We start from the raw sequence: 23544 nt of genomic DNA on the forward strand, positions 1-23544 counted from the left end.
GTCAGTGGGATACATGCCCCTTACATTGGTGGTCAGTGGGATGAATAAATAGGTACTTACGTTTATGTTTGCGAACTTGTGGAGTGAAGTCTTCCCAGTCAGAATATAAAGTTTTACATATTTCTTCCCAGCCTCTGCCCTTCTGGGCATTATTTTTATATTCGGGTATACGGCTGTCCCATATATATGGCCTGTCACGAACAAGCCTGATGAGCTCCTCATTGTCGATGGAATTCCGACGCCGGGGGGCCATCTTATCTGTTTGCTTATGGACATGAGACAGGAAACAGGAAGTGAGGGGGCGGTACTGGGAGAGGTGAGGGGGCAGTAGTGGGAAGAGGAGCTGGAGGTTACGAATTTGCACATATGTGAACCATCAAATGCGATTCCAGAACGATTTACATTGATGTCTATAGAGACTAAATTCGCAACGCTATGCAGTAAACTTGCACAAGACCCTTTTTTTATCGCATTCGTAGAGGAATCGCAACGCATGTATGTGAACGACCGTCATTGAAAACAATTACTTCCGGGATGACATGAGGAATTTAAAGTGCTTTTGACGCATCGCATTCGTTATGAACTCGCATCAGTGTGAACCGGCACTTATTGATGAATAAATTATTGTAAAATCATGACTGATAACCACACAGATTCTATTTTCCTATAACCAGCAAATTGCCCGATATTAACACAATACAGGGGATAAGTTATAAAGGAAGGCAGCCACCATATCACCTTTAATATGGCTCATATTAACTCTATATGACAAATTAAAAGTTCAGTATCAGATTTACAGGGTAGTCTGAATCTCATTTCTATGAGCTGACACCTAGCAGACAGGTACAAAATGACCAATTACTGCCCACAGTTTAAATAGTCAATTAGGAAATAGTAAATATTGGTAGAGGTGTTGAAATATGGTCAATGGTCCCAAATCATATCAAATTTGATGAGGACACTAGAAAAACACTTTTTTGATCACACTGAGAAGAAAACACTGCTTGCTGACCACTGCTGATATCACTGACCCTTTGCTGCCTGAGATGAACCTCCATCTTGTTGCCTTATGAGGAGTTTATGAGTAATCTCCATTAGCAACTGAGAATATTTGTATATAGATGTATATATATTTTTGGATAAGAAATAATAGTCGTGTATATGTGACAGGGTTTCAGTAAAGGGTTAATTTAGCTAGATGTAAATATGCGACAGGGTTTGCCTGAAAAGAGCTAATGCAATTAACAGCTACTTGTAGTATGCGAGAAGGATGGATTGTGTAGACAATCAGCTGTTTACCTATATTTAATATTCAAAGGGCTAGGGACAGATACCATCTGAAGTGTAGTTGTTACAGGGCCAAATTCATTAGCTCGATAAACGCCTTTGTATTCCTCCATGCTAATCAACCATTTGTCCATTTCAAAGGGGTGTTTGAGAGGATGAGAATATGTCTTTCATCTGTTCAGAAAAGGAGGTTTTGCCCTGGCTAATGCCATGCATAAGTTAAAGAGAAGGTGATGACCTTCACCCTAATTCCTCTTCAAACAACTTATCAGTAGCTCGCTACCCCAACAAGAGGAAGTTGCCCAAATTAGGAGATATGCCTGGTGGGAGTAGAGGGCTAACAGAATAGCCCAATCAGAGTGGCCCTATTCAATTCAATGAGAGATGGGCCTATAAGAAGGAATCCCAAAGACAGTGGTAAGGAGATGAAAACTAACTTTGGCCCAGGAACATTAATATAGGCAATCATCAGAGCACTTAAAGGTATACCTGCTTGTCCTATGTTTGTTTGTTTACTATTTGTATTGTGTTGAATATACTTTGTCTTCTTGTACTATAACCTAACATTTTCTCCCTTAAGACTATAGATATTGTCTGTGTATTAGGTAGACTTTTAACGTTACTTTAATAAATGTTATTATATTTAAGCTTTTACTTCTGGTTATAAGAACTCTTATTAAACCAACCTCATATCTTATGGTTAATAAATCATAAATATACATTTAGAACGTGAACAGTGGCGACCAACGCAGGCCAGCACAGGACTGAAAATATTTCATATAATAACAAAATTTAACGTTATGAGGGGGAATTGAAGCTGAGTCAGCTTATCCAATCTATCTAGGGAAAAATATAGGTAAATATTTTTGTGTTTTTATTAGTGGGTAACTCTAAGGAGAGAATATACACCACAGATTTGCGAAAAAAAAATAATAATAATTTTTTTTTTTCATAATAATAATATTTTTTTTTTTTTTCATAATAATAATAATTTTTTTTTTATTATTATTTTGGTTTTTGAATTTTTTTTTTTGGGAACTGGTTTAGTTTGATGCTTTAGGTCTAAGACACAAAAACGTGCTTGTTTTCTGTTGTGTGTAGGTTGAAACAGGTTCATAGGTTTGGTTGTTAGTCAAATTGTATGTCCACTAAAAGGAATGGTATTGGTTTATGGACATTGAAACTAACCTACTAAGGAATTTTTTTTTTTTGCTTTGCTAGTTGTTTTAACTGTGGGAATTTATAAGCAGTAATATTCTCATTGTTGTCAGTTAAAGTACAAAACGGTGGACGTCTTGGTACTGAATCTAATATCTGATAAAGATTATTAATATAGTATAGCATACGCTATTATACAATAGTTTGACAAACTCAAATTGTTGTATCTTGTTTTTATTTTTATTTTTTATTTGTTTATTTTTTTTTTTTTTTTGTTATTTGGCAGTTTTTTGTTTTTTTATTTAAACTAAGTTGCCTTTAACAGAGATTGATGTAAACACGGCTGTGTTTACCTTTCTATTGTTGCTATTGTCTATGCTGTGTAGGCTACAGGCTATTGTTAGCGTGTCTCCACTAAGCTAAAAGATTGTTTTATTGAGAGCTGAAAGTATCTTCTATTTTCCTCACTGTATTTTCTGAATTGTATTTGAGTTTCTGTTTATTGTTTTTTCCCTCCTTCTATACGGTAATCTCAAATTGACTGTATAGTACAAGGGAACATGTAACGTAATTTAGCTTACAAATTGTGCATATTAGTTGTTAATAATGGCAGCCATGTCCTGTCTAGAAAAGTTTGTAGCAACGTATACTCTAAGGCCCCTTTCACATGAGGCGGACTCCGTTTCTACGGAGCCCGCCTCGGTCCGCCAGTTCAGCGGGAGATCTGTCCGTTGATCTCCACTAAGCCGGCGGATGACAGGTCCCTCTCTGCTCACTGAGCGGGGAGGGGCTTGTCAGGTGCCGCTGCCGCCTATGGAGGGATCGGACGAAAACGGACAGCGTGTCCGTTTTCGTCAGATCTCCCCCGATCCGATCCGCCAGCGACGGACCTGGACGTAGGGCCATCCGTCTGCTCTTCAGCGGATCGGACCAGGTCGGATGTCAGCGGACATGTCTCCGCTGACATCCGACGCTCCATAGACTAACATGGAGCGCCCGTTCAGGTCCGCCGTCAAAACTGACAGGCGGACCTGAACGGTCCGATCGCGTGAAAGGGGCCTAAAACATAAAAGCAATGAATTTGCCTGTGATGCTAAATTGCATTTATCCCCTTGGGTATATGTGCAGGAATTATTTGAAGAACAATTTAAAACAACCAAAAAGAGTAAAAAACTCAAAAGTTTAGCTGTAGCAGGCATGTATGCGGCTTGTATGGCTATGAATGCTAAAATACAGCAATTTGAAGATATAGTCTATAATAAAAATATTACAATTTCAGAGAGGGAAAAGGAGAATACAGCTTTACATAACCAAATACAAACCTTAACCACCCTTAATCAAATGGTTAATGCCTCACAGGAGGAAAATGTTAAAAATTACGAACGTGAACAATCTCATCACATCATACCTCAAACATTTTGTGAGTTATAGGCAAAAGTATCTCTACAAACTTCTCTTTCTTTCAGTATCTTGCTCATAGATTGTCACTAGTGTTTTATTATAATTATTATTTATATTGTGTAGGTTGAATTAATCTGCTAATCTTTTTCCACATATTCATCTATTTTGTATTCTGAAATTGTATAGTATATGGTGAAATTGGGTGCAGATCTGTGTTATAATTAGGTTGATATTGTTGGTATACCAGGTCGTTTGTGTATTGTTCCTGCAAGTCAGTAAACCTATTGTATTACAATTGCATTTGATTGTAGTATTGTTTTGTTCTTTTGAGATAAGTCTCTTGGTTTCCTACAGCCACGGAAAGTGAGAAACTGTTTCAAGAATGTTACAATGGTTTATTTTGCTATTTCCATATCACAGCCCATTACATTTTCACGTTTTATAGGTTTCTGTGTTTGAAATCTAAAAAGTAATTTAATTTTTATTGTGTTAATCTCCTTCATTATGTGTTTAAAGTATAATCATCAGCAATTTTAGTTTTGTATATATATATATATATATATATATATATATATATATATATATATATAAGAAATCACCATCGCTTAAAGAATTCCAGAAAATTGATTGTTGTGGTATACTGTTGCGTGTCTGTGCTGAATTTGTATTTTATTGGGTTATTTAATATTTGCCGTAAACGGCTGGAGGCACTGTCTATTAATTCTGTTTATAATTCAGACACTGCCTTTTATTAATATTTTATAATTTACGAAACTTCTCCTTTTAACTTCATTATATTATTTTCCACGTATAACATCACAACCAGATTTTTATACCACTGAACACTTATTATAACAACATAAGTAGAAGATTGTCTTTAACATTACAGATTAAGGCTACTTATTTCTCCTAATTAAGCCAATAAAACATTTATGCCAGTTTGTGATTTGTTATGCATAGAAAGATGGCATTTTATTTTAATTCTTTTTATAATCTATCACAGTAGAGAACACGAAGTTTACTCGAATATTTAGTTAGTGGCAATATTTAAACAGAGAATGATGTCTGACCTGCTTAATATTTGATGCTGAGCAAAGTCCTTCCTAATTGTCTTTTATTCCGAAGTATTACATTCCCTTTTTTCAGTTGCAGTCCACTGCAATTAACATAATCAAGTTTCCTTTACTCTCCTAGAGAGAAGATAGATCAGCATGGAGACTCCATTTGTATCAGCTCAAACCTACATGGATGAGTTTGACCCTGTGGCGTACCATAGGATGTACTATCACCCTGAAGAAACAACTTTACCTGGAGAAAGGCTTGAATTTGCATTGCGGAATTATCATGAAACTTTCACTTCAGGTAAACAAATGACTGCTTTATTAACCCCGGTTCACATAGGGTTGCCACCTTTTCTTCAAGCCAAACCCGAACACTTTCACGGCACACGGCAATTTTTTTGTAGTACACGCTATAGGATTGTAAAATACCTGGGACACCTTTTGGGTTACCCAAAGAGAGTAGTAATGAGGTGTCCTACGGTGAACAGTGGCTGTGGCCAAATTGCATTAACAGTGGGGGGGGGGGACTTAAAGGGGCATGGTTAAATAAAACAAAAGCATTTGTGTACCCATAAAATATGATTTATGTTAATAAAAGAAATGTCAGTTAAAATATGAAACTAGCCTACCTTAAAAGTGGACACTGTCAGCCAGTAGAGCAGTGGATGGCATCAGTAGAGCAGAGGATGGCGTCAGTAGAGCAGAGGATGGCGTCAGTAGGGCAGAGGATGGCGTCAGTAGGGCAGTGGACGGTATCAGTAGGGCAGTGGATGGTGTCAGTAAGGCAGTGGACGCTGTCAGTAGAGCAGTGGATGTCATCAGTAGGGTAGTGGACGGTATCAGTAGAGCAGTGGACGATGTCAGTAGGGCAGTGGACGGTGTCAGTAGAGCAGTGGACGGTGTCAGTAGGGCAGTGGATGGTGTCAGTAGGGCAGTGGGCGGTGTCAGTAGAGCAGTGGATAGTGTCAGTAGGGCAGTGGGCAGTGTCAGTAGAGCAGTGGACAGTGTCATTAGAGCAGTGGATAGTGTCAGTAGAGCAGTAGATGGTGTCAGTAGAGCAGTAGATGGTGTCAGTAGGGCAATGGACGGTGTCAGTAGGGTAGTGGACGATGTCAGTAGAGCAGTGGACGGTGTCAGTAGGGCAGTGTACCTCTATCCAAAAACCTGGATCAGCTCTACTGAACCCAACCCCATACAAACTGTTCATAAAGTGGCACTGTGAATCCTACTACCCTTTCAAGCACCTTTTAATTACAAAAAAAGCCAAAAAAAATTCAAAGCAATCCACAGGCACCCCACAAATAGAGAAGAAAATAACAGATTAAATATCAGACAGTGCCTGTGCCCCCCCCCATAGAGACCTCCAATAGAGACAAAAAAAACTTACCTTCCAGGAGCCGCTGCAAAGATGTGTGTGTGAACCTGTTAGGGGGCGGAGTCTGTTACACCATGCCTTTTCCTGCAAAAGCGTCCCTGGTTGCTAGGACATCAGTCCAGTGGCCCTCCATTCACTTTTCCTGGCGGCATCGGCGCGGGCGGCTGGGTGGGAGAGAAATAGCGCACAGACAGTGACATGTGACCCGACTGCAGGACATTAGCCCCCCTGGAGGGGGGGAAGAAGGGGGTGCATGCTGTTTGGGGGTAGCTGACAGAGGGGGGTAGCTGACAGAAGGGAGGGGGTAGCTGACAGAGCAGGGGGGGTAGCTGAGAGAGGGGGGTAACTTACAGAGAAGGGGGAGGGTAGCTAACGGGGGGGTAGCTGACAGAGGAGGGGGTGGTAGCTGACAGAGGGGGGGTAGCTGCCAGAGGAGGGGGGGTAACTGACAGAGGCGGGGGGTAGCTGACAGAGGAGGAGGGGTAGCTGACAGAGGAGGAGGGGTAGCTGACAGAGAGGAGGTGAGAGGGCAGATGAGACATAGACCTCAGTGAGGAGACACACAGTGTACGCCAGGCAGGGAGGTGGGACTCCGGGCGACCGCGATCACCCACAGTCCAGCCCCGCCTCTACATGTGACAAGCTCCACCAGGCCAATCACAGACCCTCATGTCTGCCACCTGCACGTGACCCTTTCAGCCAATCACAGGGAGCATGCTGCCCATCACTGAGCTGGGCTCGGAGCGCACAGGTATGTGTTTAACATTGATGGCGGGCACGGGAGTCTCTAGATGTTGCAGCTGGGGCCACTGGTCACAGGATGGTTGAACATGAATGTGCCAGGGTTTCTGGCGGGTTGAATCCCGGGCACATGTGTCAAAACCGGGACTGTCCGGGTCAAAACCGGACAGGTGACAACCCTGGGTTCACATTATGAATCGCAGTTCACATATGATTCAGTGCAGTGCGATATGAGCCCATTCATTTGGAATGGGCTGAAACCGCACCGTATTACTCCAAAAGTAGTGCATGCACTACTTTGGAAAAAACGCACTGCAACCAAATCACATGGTACTTTTTGTACCATCCAATCCGATGCAGTGGGGTTAATTTACTAAAACTGCAGAGTGCAAAATCTGGTGTAGCTCTGCACATAAAGTAATCAGCTTCCAGGTTTTTTTTTGTCAAAGTTTAACTGAGCAAGCTGAAATTGGAAGCCTATTGACTACCATACACAGTTGCACCAGATTTTGCACTCTTAGGTTTTAGTAAATCAACCCCATTGTGTTAGCGACCAGCGTTTAAGGGTGTCATTAACTTAACATTCACACCCCCTGCAGATTGCAACTGCTGTGCATTTTAAACGTGGTGTGGGAAATGCACAAAAAACCACGTTGTAGTGTGAACAAGTGGCGGCCGGTAATTTTTTTGGGGGGTCGGCAAAGAGTACCACCCCCCATCTCCCCCAACCCCATCGGTCGGTCAGTTGCACTTACCCTTACCCAATCTATGGTGGGCAGTGCTTCTCCCGGGCTTCGGCGGCGGCTTCCCTTTCCCCTGCTCTCCATGAGCTTTGCGGCAGCTTCCGTTTCCTTCCTCCTCCTAGGCGACCAATTGGTACTCTTCTCAGAAAACGGGTCTCACACCTGCTTCTGATTGGCCGGATTGAGGATCAGTGTTTCAATAGCGAATATTAATTCGCTGTTGTAACACCTGGGTGAGCTTCTGGCACAATGCTCTGTGCCACGGACCCATGCTATTTTGAAGCCTCTTAGAGCCTCTGGCTCTAATCAGGTGCTTCAAAAAAACACCCGCGTCACTGTAATTCATGCTCCCAGCGTCCTGAAAGGGGCCGGACACATGAATAGGGGGTGGCCGCGGCAGCCGTGGGTAGAGCTCATGCTATGAATTAATCTATCTACAGTTTTCATATAGGGGTGGTGGCCGTGGATAGAGGGGCGGTGCCCAGGCGCCCCTAATGGACAGGCCACCACTGGTGTGAACCTAACCTTAGCCTTATTGATGCAATATTTATCACACAAGTTGTACTCCATCCATTCCATCACCGATCAACCATTGGCTGCCAGTGCTGATTGGCTGCTGGTTTTTAAGCATGCTCATTCAACAAAAGCCAGTCATGAGATTGGCTTCTGTCAAATGGGTAGCTGTCCACATGGGTCGAAAGTCGTCTGGTTTCTACTGTTAGGGCTGATTTTGGTCGATATTCAGTGTGTACAAGGCTTTAGACAATAATCTACCCCCAGAAAGGGAGGACAACTTGCTGTCCTCCTAAAACAGCCAGCTGCCTTTAACACTTTGTATTACTTGCTGTGCAAATAAAGAGAGGGATTGTTGTGACTAGAAAATCTAAAAGACTCCACCTGTGTATCTGACGTCACCTATAATTGAGACTTTAGGTTCAGCATCAACTATAGTCACTCCAACCCCCTAATGATACAGCATTTGATCTTTATTACCTTAATACACAAACACAGATTTTCTATGTTTAATTTGCTTCTACACCACCACCAAGGAATCCTACTTTAAGGCAAGCTGAGCTGGCTACCTCCGGAGGCACAGGTGCTAGAGCAGCACTGTCCAGTGTCAGCAATGTTCAATAAAGCTGAGCCTAATGAAATCACAGGTTCAGCATTACTGAGCTCTCTGCCTAGTCGTTGCTACTGTCACACGGGCAGGTGCAGCAACTGAGTTTCTTCAGTGCAGATTTTGTGTGTGCATGTAAGCAAAAACAGCCAGAGGGCATATGCACCGGTATGCTCCTGAACACCATGCATAGGTTGTACAGTATAGTACAAAATGCTAAAGACTTTAAGGAACGAGAATAAATTTATGTAGCGCACCCCCCTAAGGAGCCGCAAGTAGAAAGGGATCCCCCACCCCGCACAGCCACATCGGATTTTCCCAGTCAGCTCAGAGTCAGAACAGTCCAGTGCTTTGTTTTGTTATTTTATTGAGGGATTAAACTTGGATAGGGATTGGGAAAATTATGGGATGCCCACTTGACTTAAAAACAATTCCAGGGACAACTCTCCTATATACACAGTCTATGTACACCCCTTCACTTCCTCCAGCACTAACTTGCTTGTAGAACTTCACTGGCACACTGATGGTTAATCTGACAAAAAGCATTCAGTCAGATTTAAAGCAGCAGCCTGTTATAGGCAGGAACCAGAGGCCCCCTTTACATTTGTAGCAAATTCAGTGTCCAGCATATATCCCTGTGGCTACTGATCCCAGCAACAGCTCTTCACGCACTGCCAGCAAACTTGGCTGCAGCTACCCCCTTCTCTAGCCCTTCTGGCTAACTTCTACATAGTCCTCTCCAGACTGAACACTCACCAGCCCACCCAGCTGACTTCTCAGGAGATCTCCCAGACGTGTTGACTGTTCTCCTGCTGTCCTCTCCTTGCTCCCATGCCTCCAGTAAGGGGAGTCCTCCATGTGTCATAGAGGGTCCTTTTAGCACCCAAGCCCCATGACCAAGTTCACCCCGCCCCCCCCCAGACTAGGGGGCTCCCTCAAGGGCCACCGACAGCCTCCTTAGCACTCTATCTCCACTCGATTGCCCTTGCTGGCAGGACCCATGGGTATTCATGAGGTGGCCTGCCCTCTGCCAGCCCATTTTGCTAGGGATTGGCTGGGGCCCTCATCAATACTCCAAGCAGATCCTCCTAGAATATGCCCATTACTTCTATAAACTTCTCCAAGGTTCTAGAGAGCAGAGGGAGGCTATTGCAGAGGTTGGGATTGCGGCTGGCAATCCAGCCAGAAGTGACAGTTCTGGTTGGCCGGAGAACCTGTCGTAGTCAGAGGTAGAGGGGAAGCTGTCGCCACTAAGGGACCAACCACCTTATTACCAGGGACCTCAGTGAGTGACTGAAGCAAGTACTGGAGCAGTATTCTCACCAACCGGGGACTGTGAAAAATCGAGAAACTTCAGTGGGTATCAAGCCAGGGACCCAGCCAGCGGAGGTGACTCTTGCAGAGCAGCCATGTGTGTCAAGCCAGGGACCGAGCAGGCCAGTGGGGTAAAGCTTGGGAGGTATCTTGAGTGCCAAGCTAGGCACCCAGCAGAGAGGCGGGGGTGCCGCTTGAGGAAGATATTACCGTGAAGATTGTAAGAGCTCAAGGGATTCAAAGACAGTGAATCAGAGGGTCTAGTGAGAGACCAGGAGCTCAGTGGGCTGAAGAACTTCAAGGAGAGATTGTAGTGGAAGAGAAAGGAACTGTTAAACTTCGAGTTTTGCCGCGCACACACGAGCGGACTTTACGGCAGACTTTGTCCTGCGGACTTTTCGACGGACTTTAGGACGGACTTTCCGAATGAACGGACTTGCCTACACACAATCAACCAAAGTCCGACGGATTCGTACGTGATGACGTACGACCGGACTAGTCAGACTAGTCGGACTAGTTTTTGTCCGTCGGACTAGCATTTAAACGAGCGGAATTTTTGACCGGACTCGAGTCCGTCGGACAGATTTGAAACATGTTTCATTTCTAGGTCCGTCAAACATTTGAGAAAAAAAAGTCCGCTGGAGCCCACACACAATCGAATTGTCCGACGAACTCAGGTTCGCCGGACCAAGTATGCCGTAAAGTCCGGTCGTGTGTACGCGGCATTAGGAACTATTAAAGACTGTTGCAATAGGAGACAGCATTCCTGCACATGCAGATGTGGCGTTTTGCTGGATGCCTTTCCCTGCATGGCTGTCCTCCTGTTGAAGTCTTGGAGTCTGCCAATTGAACTTGCAAATACCTAAGGGTGTCCTGGTCCTAACCCTCTTTCCACCAAAAGTTTGTTAGAAATAAAATCTCTTTTGCATTCAAGAAGTGTAGGTGCCCAATGACTTTAATCCTCTTTGCACCTACTATGCCTTACAATCCACTACATACAGGAGGATATCAGCTATCTCTGGCCCTGGAGGTTCTCATTAGACTGAAGGAGACCTGGGACCTTGCTACATGTATATGTTTTTTTTTTCTGTGGTGTTGTTGGGGACTAATATAAAGAAGAAAAACCACACACACAGGGGGGGAGTGAAGGAAATGACATTAAATTAAACCATAATACAGATCCCAGTTTACTAACATTCTTTGGAATAGATAAGATTGAATGAGATTGGAGGGGCTGTAACATGAAGCTGGAAGTATCTATGAATGAAACCAAGTAGATTTTTTAGTTGAATACTTTACGTCCAGCAGGCCTGAATGTGGATATTGATTTAAATTGTTTTATATATAATTTTTAGTTTAATTTGTAATATTTTTTTTACAATTATTTTAGCATTAATACAATAAAAATGTAATAAATAAACTTTTTTTGGGACTATATGTCGAATATTAGGCAATACCAATTGGTTAAGATTTCCTACAATCCCATAGGGTGATAAATGTTCCCAATGGGAGAGGGTATTCGGTAATTGTTTATTTTTGGCCACTGGAGGTCCTCACTTGAATGTAAAGAATGATAGGTCCCCAATAGTCAAGCAGATCTGGTGGTTATTTTACATATTTTTAACAAATTGAGGTCTTAAAGTGATTGTAAAGTCTTGTTTTTTTTTCTATAAAAATAACAAACATGTTATACTTACCTGCTCTGTGCAGTGGATTTGCACAGAGCAGCCCAGATCCTCCTCTTCTCAAGTCTCTCTTCAGTGCTCCTGGCCCTTTTCTCCTGTTGAGTGCTCCCACAGCAAGCAGCTTGCTATGGGGGCACACGAGCCGAGTCACAGCTTACTTTGTCCATTTAGACACAGAGCCATGGCTCGGCTCCACCCACTCTCTCTCTCCTGATTGGCTCGCTGAATTTCTGATGATGATGATTTATGCAACATTGGGGTCCTAGGTCCCAAAGGCATGGAGAGCAAGACAGATTTCACAGCAGCATCCTCACTGGGCAACAGCAAAAGAAGAAAGACCATGTGCCAGGAAGTGTCTTAAATATTGAATGCCTCCTGAGCAGCATCACAAGTTCCAGTACACCATACAAGTCTAGGAGAAAGCAGCTTAAAGCAGTTTGATGCAGCTTGGAAGGACGTCAAGCCACATTTTCTTATTGACACAGGCTTCAGCCCACATTTTGTGTGACGTAGGAGCCGATGCGTGCGCCCGTAATCGCTCCTGAGAGAGACAGAACGGAGGATCTGTCAGTGTAAACAGTCAGGGAGAGGAGAGAGATCTGCTGTTTCTAGTGATTAGAAACAGTGATCTCTCTCTACTCCCTGTCAGTACATTGCCCCCACAGTTAGAAACACCTCCCTAGGACACACTTAACCCCTTGATCGCCCCCTAGAGTTAACTCCTTCCCTGCCAGTGACATTTATACAGTAATTAGTGGCTATTTTTAGCTCTGATCACTGTATAAATGTCAGTAGTCCCAAAAAAGTGTCAAAAGTGTCTGATGTGTCCGCCGCAATGTCGCAGTCCCGCTAAAAATCACAGTTAGCCGCCATTAGTAGAAAAAAAAATAATAATAATAAAAATGCCATAAATATATCCCCTATTTTATAGATGCTATAACTTTTGCACAAACCAATCAATATACACTTATTGTGATTTTTTTTTACCAAAAATATGTAGAAGACTACATATTGGCCTAAACTGATGAAAAAAATTGTATAAAAAAAATGGGATATGTATTATAGCAGAAAGTTGCTCAAAATTGTTGCTCTTTTTTTGTTTATAGCGCAAACAATAAAAACCACAGAGGCGATCAAATACAACCAAAAGAAAGCTCTATTTGTGGGGGAAAAAAGGACATACATTTTGTTTGGGTACAACGTTGCACGACCGTGCAATTGTCAGTTAAAATGACGCAGTGCCGTATGGCAAAAAATGGCCTGGTCATTAAGGGGGCAAATCTTTCCAGGGCTGAAGTGGTTAAACCACATTGCAAGCCACAAATTGCACTGATCTGCAACTTTGAAATCGTGCTGAAGATTGTGCGATTTCAAAGCCACACTGGTGTGAAGAGGGCTTAAAGTCATACAGCCAGTGTGCAGTTTTTGTTTTACTGTGCTAAACATTTTTAGCACATATAGGGGGTTAGTTACTAAAGGCAAATCCACTTTGCACTACAAGTGCAAACTACAAGTGCAAAGTACACTTGAAATTGCACTGAAAGTGCACTTGGAAGTAAAGTCGCTGTAAATCTGAGGGGGGCATGCAAGGAAAATAAAAAACAGCATTTTAGTTTGCACATGATTGGATGATAAAATCAGCAGGGCTTGCCCTCATTTCAGATCTACCCCTCAGATTTACAGCGACTGCACTTCCAAGTGCACTTTCAGTGCAATTTCAAGTGCACTTTGCACTTGTAGTTTACACTTGTATTGCAAAGTGGATTTGTCTGTAGTAAATGACCCCCATAGTATTTACTCTTTTGGAACCTGCTTAATTCATTGTTGAAAAGCTTTTCAAACATTCATCCTTTGGTCATTCAGTGTTAAGGACCATCCGGTAGGTTTATATTAAAGAGGAAGTAAAGCCTCTTAAAAAAAAAATACACCGTGCAAGGCAAAGGCATAATGAGCTAGTAAGCATAGCATACTAGCTCATTATGAATTACTTACCTGAGATCAAAGCCCCGGTATCAGCCCTCACTCGCCTCCTCCGATGTCGCCATCTATCCTGGAATGACTTCCGGGTATCGCGGCTCCGGCGCTGTGACTGACCAGAGCCGCGATGACGTCACTCCTGCGCATGCATGCTGGTGCCGCCACTAACAGCATGATCGCCGTTAGAAACGGCACGCTCAGTGCGCCTGCGCCCGATGTCTACAGCGCATGCGCCGTAGACATTGGTGCCACTACTCCTGCAAATATCTCCTAAACCTTTTAGGTTTGGGAGATATTTCTTGCACCTATAGGTAAGCCTTAATCTAGGCTTACCTGTAGGTTAAAGTGGTTGTAATGAGTTTACAACCACTTTAAGGCTTTCAATTTGTTACATGGATGGACCCAACTGACTACAACACACATAAAAGTGTATACATTACCCACAGTGTTAGCAGAATAAATCTGATTTCATTCTTTGTTTTTTGTTTCCTAAGATGGTGTTAAAGGAGACCTACTAATTGACTTTGGATGTGGACCCAGTATTTATCAGCTCCTCTCTGCTTGTGAAGCTTTCAAAAACATCATCAGTTCTGACCTTGTTGAGCAAAACCGAGCAGAGGTAGAGAAGTGGCTGAGGAAGGATCCCGATGCATTAGACTGGACTCAAATTGTCAAGTTTGTGTGTGAGCTGGAAGGTAACAGGTGTGTCACAATTGTCTTAATAAGATAATGTGTTTGTGTAACAGCAGTTCTGCCCTCCCTGACTAGTTTGTATATATTATACTATATAAACCAATATTTACTTCACTAAAACAGGTGCAGGTTGGTGTCCATTGTATAGGGGCCATGCTTTTTGTTTCAAGACAAGGCTCTGTGTTTTTTTTTTTTAACTTTATTGAAATGTCACTCAATTTCATTCACTTCTTTGCTGCAGTGCAGTGCCATGCACTAACATGAGGTGAGGTATGTTGCAATAAAAGCAGCATGTCTGCTTTTTTTACGCAATGCACCAACGCCCACCTTAAAATGCAGCATTATGGAGGAAATTGGTATAATGCTAGGGGGCTCCTGGTAATAGCTGGTTCTTCCCAAATTGTACAGAACCTGCCCCCGTCCTCATAAGCGCCAGTCCATACACACTGGCCCCAATAACAACTTCTAGGGCAGTGGTTCTCAACTCCTGTCCTCAGGACCCACCAACAGGCCAGGTTGCAAGATAACTGAAATACATGACAGGGGATGTAATTTGCTGCTCAGTGATTGCAGTATTCTAGTCTGCATCTCCCCAAGGGAATACTTAAAATCTGGCTTGTTGGTGGGTCCCGAGGACTGGAGTTGAGAACCACTGGTCTAGGGGATGTCTTGAGATTTATTGCTTGAAGAACTTTACACAAGATAGGGGTTAAACATGGGATACTCCAAAACACTTGCGCAGTAATAGGAGGACACTCTTCTCTAGGCCAAACATTATGAGAGCTGTCTCAGGCTATAGCCACCTCTGGCACTTACATCCTAAAGCAATGCAGTCCCCAAGAATCACAATTCAGGGTCAGTACTCACAAGTCCCCAGGATAGCTGCACACCAGCTTCCTCTGCACATGGTCCAATGAGGGAGAAAATCCTTCTCCAGACCAGATCCCTTATGGTTTCCTACAGCTAGCTCCTCCAAAAGGTCAGCTCGGGCTCTCAGTTCTGCCACAGTTGAGACCTCAAAGAAGAGCTACACAGTCCACAGGCTGCCTCAGATGCAGGAGCACCAGAGGCTTCAGAACCCTCCCTGACAAGAAAAGAACAATTTCTCCAGGGCTTCAGACCTTTTATCACCTCCCCAGCCACCTTCTGGACATGCCCCTCCAAGGATTGTCTAGGCCTAGGGAATGATAAATATTTAGTCTGGTCATTTGACAGAAGCAAGGGGAAGCAATCAAACTCCCAGCTTGTGAAACCCTAAACAGACTAGCGCAATCAATCACTGCTCCCTTGACTACAGAAGGAGCCAAAAACGAAATGTGCCCAGCTTCCTATGCTAGGAAGGTGCTACATAGGGCATATAGAAAACTACAGTTTGCAGATCAACGCAGTTCAATTAATGTGGGGTGAACAATCCTAAACCTGCCAGATCTCCTCTTTTTGAAAAAGAAGTACCTGCAGTTATGCAGAATCCATATCACCATATTATCTACAATGCTTCCACAGGAGAAAGAGGCAGCTAAAGGCCAGGTGAAAATCCTGCCTCATACCATCCTAAAGGACAGTGCTGTAAAAGGAACTGACCTGCATAATAATCTTAAACTATAGAAAACAATTTGTAAATTAATAAATGTTAATTGTAACTAACTTATGGTTCTAAATCTTAACCCTTTCATGACTAAGCCTATTTCTAACATTTCGTATTTACAAGTTAAAATCCATATTTTTTGCAAGAAAATTACTTAGAATCCCCAAACATTATATATATTTTTTAAGCAGAAAATCTAGAGAATAAAATGGCGATTGTTGCATATGTCACACGGTATTTGTGCAGCGGTGTTTTAAATGCAACTTTTTGGGGAAAAAGACTTTCATGAATTAAAAAAAAACGAAAAAGTAAATTTAGCCTAATTTTTTTGTATAATGTGAAGGATGATGTTATGGCGAGTAAATAGATACCAAACATGTCACGCTTTATAATTGCACACACTCGTGGAATGGCGACAAACTACAGTACATAAAAATCTCCATAGGCGATGCTTTAAAAATTTTTTACGGTTACCAGGTTAGAGTTACAGAGGAGGTCTAGTGCTAGCATTATTGCTCTCGCTCTGACGATTGTGGCGATACCTCACATGTGTGATTTGAACATCGTTTACATATGCGGGCGCGACTTCCGTATGTGTTTTCTTTGCTGCTCGAGCTCGCGGAGACGGGGGTGCTTTAAACATTTTTTTTTGTTTATTATTTATTTTATTTACATTTACATTATTAAATTGTGTTTAAAAAAAAAAAAAAAAAAATTTGCTCACTTTTATTGCTGTCACAAGGAATGTAAACATCCCTTGTGACAGTAATAGGTGGTGACAGGTATTCTTTATGGAGGGATCGGGGGTCTAAAAGACCCCAAATCCCTCCTTTACACTTAAAGGTATTCAGATCGCTTTTTTTGGCAATTCTGAATACTGTATATTTTTTTTAAAACCGGCGCCATTGGCAGCCGAGTAAGCAGGAAGTGACGTCGCTTCCGTGTTTACATTCAGGAGACTGGAACGTAGCTGTTTCCAGCTTTGTTCCAGTCTGTCACTAGACGCCGGAAATACCGGATCGCGGATTGGGTCTCCCGGTGGTACAGGAGGCCCGCTCAGAGCGGCGGGAGGTGGCGGGAGGGGGGCGTCCCCTCTCGCTCCTCCAGGATAATAATCGAGCGGCTTTTAGCCACATCGGCTGTTATCCCTGGACAGCCGATCGCCCGCTCTAAAAAAACTGTACCGGGATGATGCCTGCAGCTGTGGGCATCATCCCGGTATAACCCCCGAAAGCCGAGGCCGCACATCTGCACACCTGCGTACGCTCGGCGGGAAGGGGATAACTTAATACCGTGCTATATCCAAAAGATAGCTACAGTGCATCTCTCTCCTTCTGGGAGGGTGTCCATGGACGTCCTCCCAGAAAGCACCTTCTGTGCGCCCCCTGGGGAGCACTTTGGGCTCACTCTATTATTAATATGTCCAAAAGTCCAGATCAAGGTAAAAGGCCAATCACAGCAGCCCTTTGCCATGTGATCAGCTGTGTCCAATCACAGCTGATTACATGTAAACAGACTTGCAGGCTATTTTCAGTCTTTTTCTCACATTCTGTGCCTGTGTGAGGCAAGGATTCCCGATAAGTGGGAAGCCTGTCAGCACGCTGTTTACACTGATAATCTGTGCCTTCATTATCGGTGCAGCCCCATCAGTGTCCATCAGTGCAGCTTATCAATTCCCATTAGTGCAATCTCATCAGTGCCGCCTCATCAGTGCCCATCAGTGCAGCCTCATCAGCGCACATGAGTGAAGAAGAAAACATTCTTATTTGCAAAATTTTATAACTAACTAAAACAATTTTTTTTTCTTAAAATTTTCAGTCTTTTTTGGTTTGTTTAGCAAAAAATAAAAAATCCCTGTGGTGATTAAATATCCCCAAAAGAACGCTCTATCTGTCTAAAAAAAAAATGATAGAAATTTCATATGGGTTCAGTGTTGCATGACCGTGCAATTGTCATTCAAAATGCAACAGCGCTGAAACCTGAAAATTGGCCTGGGCAGAAAAGGGGTGAAAGTGCCCAGTATTGAAGTGGTTCAAGTGCTTGTAATGCTATTTTTTAATTAAAGTCATAAACAATGTACACTTACCTGCTCTGTGCAATAGAATTCGCAAACGAGGTGAGATTCTTACTTAGCTTGGTACCAGGCACTCTGGTTTCTCGTAATCATTTTAGAACATATTTACTATACAGATTATTATAAATATGTGCAATCCTAACATTCTATGGTGTCCTCTTTTAGTGACGATGAGAGCTGTAAGAAGAAGGAGGAAAAACTGAGGAGAACAGTGACAAAAGTTCTGAAATGTGATGCTCTGAAGAAGAACCCATTTGACCCGGTGAAGCTGCCACAAGCTGATTGCCTGATTAGTGTCCTCTGTTTAGAAGTAGCCTGCAAAGACGTAGAAACTTATAAAAAAGCTGTAAGGAATCTTAATGGCCTCATTAAACCAGGGGGTCACATAGTAATTCATAGTGTGCTTAACTGTACATACTATTATGTTGGTCAAAAAAGATTCTTCTGTCTGGGCGTTACTCAGGAAGAAATGGAGATGGCATTTAAGGAGGCTGGCTTTGAAATAGTGAAACTAAAGATCATTCCACGTACTGAAAAACCAGGAGAGGGCATCTTTGATAAGGATAAATATTACTTTGTCCATGCCCGGAAACGATGTTCATAGGGCAAGTGACATGGCTTTTTTCTACCCAGATCCTAATCAGTAATTTCTCCTGCTGCTTTCCAAATTGATATAATTAACAAAGCTAGCGAAACAACACAGAGCAATTAAATCCTATGCCAAGTTGAAATTAAGAGTTTCTTTTCCATTAACATTAGTAAACATTTATGAATACCAAGGCATTCTATATAGGGAGATAGCTTCTCCCTTCTTCTTTGGCTGTACAATTTCTGAAGTACATGCACAACAAACGACAGTGGTGAGAGGGAAGGTATAGCAATAATAATTCTGTTTTTTTTCTTTCTTTGTACTATGCAATATTATATAATATTTTATGATGTTGTATGTTTTTTCTTTTTTTGATAGTGAAAAATAATAAAAATGAAGAAGTTAAAAAAAAAAAGAAATTAAGAGTTTTTTTTCCATTAATATTAGTAGACATTTATAAATACCAAGGCATTCTATATACTAATAATTCAAGGACAGATGCAGTGGCATAGAAACTGCATTCACAGCTGATACTGGACCTTTTCTGTCCACAATTTTCCCCAGCCTCCAGTGTTTTACAATTATTACTACTTACTACTATGTAGAAAATGCAAGTCAAGGGGTGTTGTAATTTGTAGTCAGATGAAAGGGTATAACTGTTTCTTCTGCACAATAATAGTGGCAGTATAGCATGGGCTGGAGGGTTTAGGCGCAATAAAGAGGGGAGGGGGTGGAAAAGAGCCCAAGGTCTGCACTGGGGCCAAAACCTATATAGCCGCACCAGACTGATCATGATAGCCATTATTATATCCATGCTTCTAAAACTTGCAAATGCCCAATAAAGTACAATTAACCAGATGATTAAAATACGTAACTGAATTTATCATGTGTGCATGTTGTTTTTTTTTTGTATCTTCCTGGAGTTCACATTAATCTGAACCTGTGGCCTAGGCTATGGTCATTCAAGAAATTTCATGCTCTCGACAAATTGTACTTCAGCTTTAAACAAGCCCTCAGTGACCTCTCTAGCTACAGGTACCGTGTTGCAATTTATTCTCAAATTAAGAGCTGGGTGACTAAAGTCAATTTCTTTAACCGCGTCAGCCCCGGAAGAATTACCCCCTTCCTGAGCAGAACACTTTTTGCAATTCGGCACTACGCCTTTTATTCCCACAAATAGAGCTTTCTTTGGTGGTATTTGATCGCCTCTGCGGTTTTTTTTTTTTAAAACAAAAAAAGAGCGTCAAATTTGAAAAAAAACACATTATTTTTTACTTTTTGCTATAATAAATATCCCCCCAAAAATATATAAAAAAACAATTTTTTTCCTCAGTTTAGACCGATATGTATTCTTCTACATATTTTTGGTAAAAAAGAAAAATCGCAATAAGCGTATATTGATTGTTTTGCGCAAAAGTTATAGCGCCTACAAAATAGGGGATAGATTTATAGCATTTTTATTATTATTTTTTTTACTAGTAATGGTGGCGATCTGCGTTTTTTATCATGACTGCGTCATTATGGCGGACACATCGGACAATTGACACATTTTTGGAACTATTGGCATTAATACAGCGATCAGTGCGATTAAAAATGCATTGATTACTGTAAAAATGTCACTGGCAGTGAAGTGGTTAAAACTAGGGGGCGGGGAAGGGGTTAGCTGTGTTCCCTGGGAGGTGATTCTAACTGAAGGGGGAGGGACTACCTGCAGGAAGTGATGGATCGTGGTTCCTAGCTAATAGGAACACACGATCTGTCACTCCTGTGAGAACAGAACAGGGAAGTGTGTATTTACACACACTCGTCCCTGTTCTGTGTCTCCTGATCACGACCACGATGACCGCCGGCCACGAGCATCGGCACCCCCGCTGTGCAGCTGGCCTGCGCCTGCTATCCGGACCCCGCGAGATCACGTACAGTAACATGGTTTCACGCAGGGGAGCCAACCTACCGCAGTAAAACTGCGGCGGCTTGTCTGGAAGCGGTTAATCGGTTAGCTCCACATTCGTAGCAAATAAAGAAAAAATAATCTAGCGTATACAATTGCGACGCAAATCATATTGTAATTGAATGTTATTAAAAATTACCTTTTCTTTTCAATCTGCAGCTGCTGTAATTTTCTGAAAATGCAATATGGCTACCTGGAGGTATTCTGTACACAGAATGTGTATAGAATGCCCCCCCAGAAACATAATTTCCTGCTTGTGTGATTGGCTCACTGATTTTTCCAGAAGTCTATACTAAGATACAAGTCAGATATCAGTCAACCTCTGGAACTAAAATGTTATTTTTGGTGAGATACTCCCAATAGGAACACGTCCAAAGGAATGCAAGCCCCGCAGCTTTCCTCATTGGTGTCCGCAGTGGCGGAACTACTGCCATAGCGACCCACGCAGGTGCTATGGGGCCTGCAGCCGAGTAGGGCCCGGTGAGTCGGTGTGCAAGTGAGCAGGCGTCGGGTGAGCCGCCGAGCTGCCCGTCCGTTCAGCGCTCGTACAGTCACACTGACTGTGCGAGCGGACGCAGCTGGGAGGCTTGGCGGGCGGGTGAGGGAACGTACATGACGCTGCCAGCTGGGAGGCTTGGTGGGTGGACTGGCCAATCAGCGTGTGGCGGAGCAGAGAACTGCATCCCGGCAGTTCCGCCCTCACTCACTGTGCAGGCAGCAGAGAGATTACATCATCTCTCTGCTGCCTGACTCAGACTGGGAAACAGGAAGTGTCAATCCCCATTCCCCACCTTAGCAGGAAAGTGACAATCTGCAACTTGTGGCAAGTGAAGTGACAATCTGCAACTTGTGGCAAGTGGACAATCCGCAACTTGTGGCAGGTGACGTGGCAAGTGGATAATCCGCAACTTGTGGAAGGTGACGTGGCAAGTGGACAATCTGCAATGTGTGGCAGGTGACGTGACAAGTGGGCAATTTGCAACGTGTGGCAGGTAACGTGGCTAGTGACAATTTGCAACTTGTGGCAAGTGGACAATCCGTAATGTGGCAGGTGACGTGGCAAGTGGACAATCCGCAATGTGTGGCAGGTGATGTGGCAAGTGGACAATCCGCAATGCATGGCAGGTGACGTGGCAAGTGGACAATCCGCAACTTGTAGCAAGTGACAATCTGCAACTTGTGGCAGGTGACGTTGGCAAGTGACACGCTCAGGGCTCCCACTGATTCTGCATTATGGTGAGTTGAACTATTTCATTTTATATAACAATGTAATAATAGAAATAATGTGTTTCAATCATCCTGACACCATACCAACCATGGTGCCGTGATGATTGAAGCGCTAACATCCATTGTTCATTTTTTTTGTGGGGGGGGGGGCACATACAACATTTTGCTCTGGGGCCCTGTGATTTCTAGTTACACCCCTGGGTGTCCGGCAGGTGCACAGCTGATTGATAATTATGAAACCACTCCTATTAGATTAATTTTCCACGTGGATACAGACAAACACACTGGGATTTCTTCAGAATAACAAAAGGTAGGAATCTGCAGCAAAGTTTGTTAAAATCTTTGTAATGTACATATATCACCCAGGGGGGATGGTTTTTTCTCAACAAGAGTGGAGTTATGCTTTAAGCTCACTCTGTTACTCTTTTTATAATTTACTATAGCCAGGGCCAGATTTACCAGTAGAAATGTGCCCATGAGTAACAGAGGTGGCTTATCCATGTACAGTTATCAGACAGACATTTTTTTGCCCATAATTGGTAAGCGTGGATTACTTGCTATGTGAAGCTAGTAATTAATATGGGCTCTAGATTTCCATTGATGCTGGGTTCACACTTTTTTTTTTTTTGCCACATCAGCGAGAAAGTTTTCCCCGGGAATACATTTTTCAATTATTTAAAATTCAAAATTTTCCAATCTTATCATCACATCATAGTGGCTATAGATCCATTTAATAGACTAAATCATCGTATTACAAGAAAAAATGTTTACTCGACAAGTTGGGATTACTTCCCTCCTGGAGAAACTCTCCCCCCCCCCCCGAGACCGTACCCCACCCCTCTCCCCTCGTTCTTCTCCTCTAGCCTCCCATTATCTCCCCCTAACTACCCCTGCTTTGGATCTGCCTTTCACCAGAGCGAGAACTCCCACTCTAATTAAGTAGTCCACATCTCGACTGCTTTTGCGGATTCTTTGAATTTTTCCCATTCTCTCCACTTTATCTCATAGGCCCCCATTTTTATTCCTTCGCTAAACCTTAAATATTCTAGACAATGTATCTCGTTAATTTTATTAAACCATTCCCTCATCGTAGGTCTTTCTTTCTTTTGCCAATGCTTAGGGATTAGGCTTTTGGCCGCATCAATAAGATGTGGCAAAAGTGTTCTAAGATATGTTTTAGTAGGCATATCACTCAAGTGAAATAAGCATATCCAAGGGTCGTTGGGTATGTCAAAACTCGTGATCTCTTTAATATATTTTCTTACTTCGCCCCAAAATATTCTTATTTCTGGACAAAGCCACCAAATATGGGCCATTGTCCCTAATTCTGTACAGCCCCTCCAACAATACTGCGGCATTTATTTTAAAGCTTATGTACCCGGTCCGGAGTCAGATACATTCTAGTCAAGCACTTAAAGTTTAGTTCTAACAATTTACTGTTTACCGATGTGGCCAGGGCTCTCTTCAATATCAATGAAATTTCTGAAGCTTAAAGTGTTCTCCCTAGCTCCTTTTCCCATTTCCCTATAAAGGCCGGGGTGTCTGGCCTTCCCAGTTCAACTA

The 23544-nt window shown here is 42.7% G+C and overlaps 1 protein-coding gene across 1 annotated transcript; it reads left to right on the top strand.

Moving 5' to 3' along the window:
• Positions 1 to 1621: 1621 nt before the first annotated feature.
• LOC141111106 (nicotinamide N-methyltransferase-like) lies at positions 1622 to 19682 on the top strand. Its single transcript, XM_073603122.1, has 4 exons — positions 1622 to 1770; positions 5041 to 5208; positions 14357 to 14564; positions 18380 to 19682. The coding sequence occupies exons 2-4, from the start codon at positions 5058 to 5060 to the stop codon at positions 18816 to 18818; spliced, it is 798 nt and encodes a 265-aa protein (XP_073459223.1). The 5' UTR covers positions 1622 to 1770; positions 5041 to 5057; the 3' UTR covers positions 18819 to 19682.
• The last annotated feature ends 3862 nt before the right edge of the window (positions 19683 to 23544 follow it).

The sequence above is a fragment of the Aquarana catesbeiana genome, linkage group LG10, assembly GCF_042186555.1.
Source record: "Aquarana catesbeiana isolate 2022-GZ linkage group LG10, ASM4218655v1, whole genome shotgun sequence".
Lineage (NCBI taxonomy): Eukaryota > Metazoa > Chordata > Amphibia > Anura > Ranidae > Aquarana > Aquarana catesbeiana.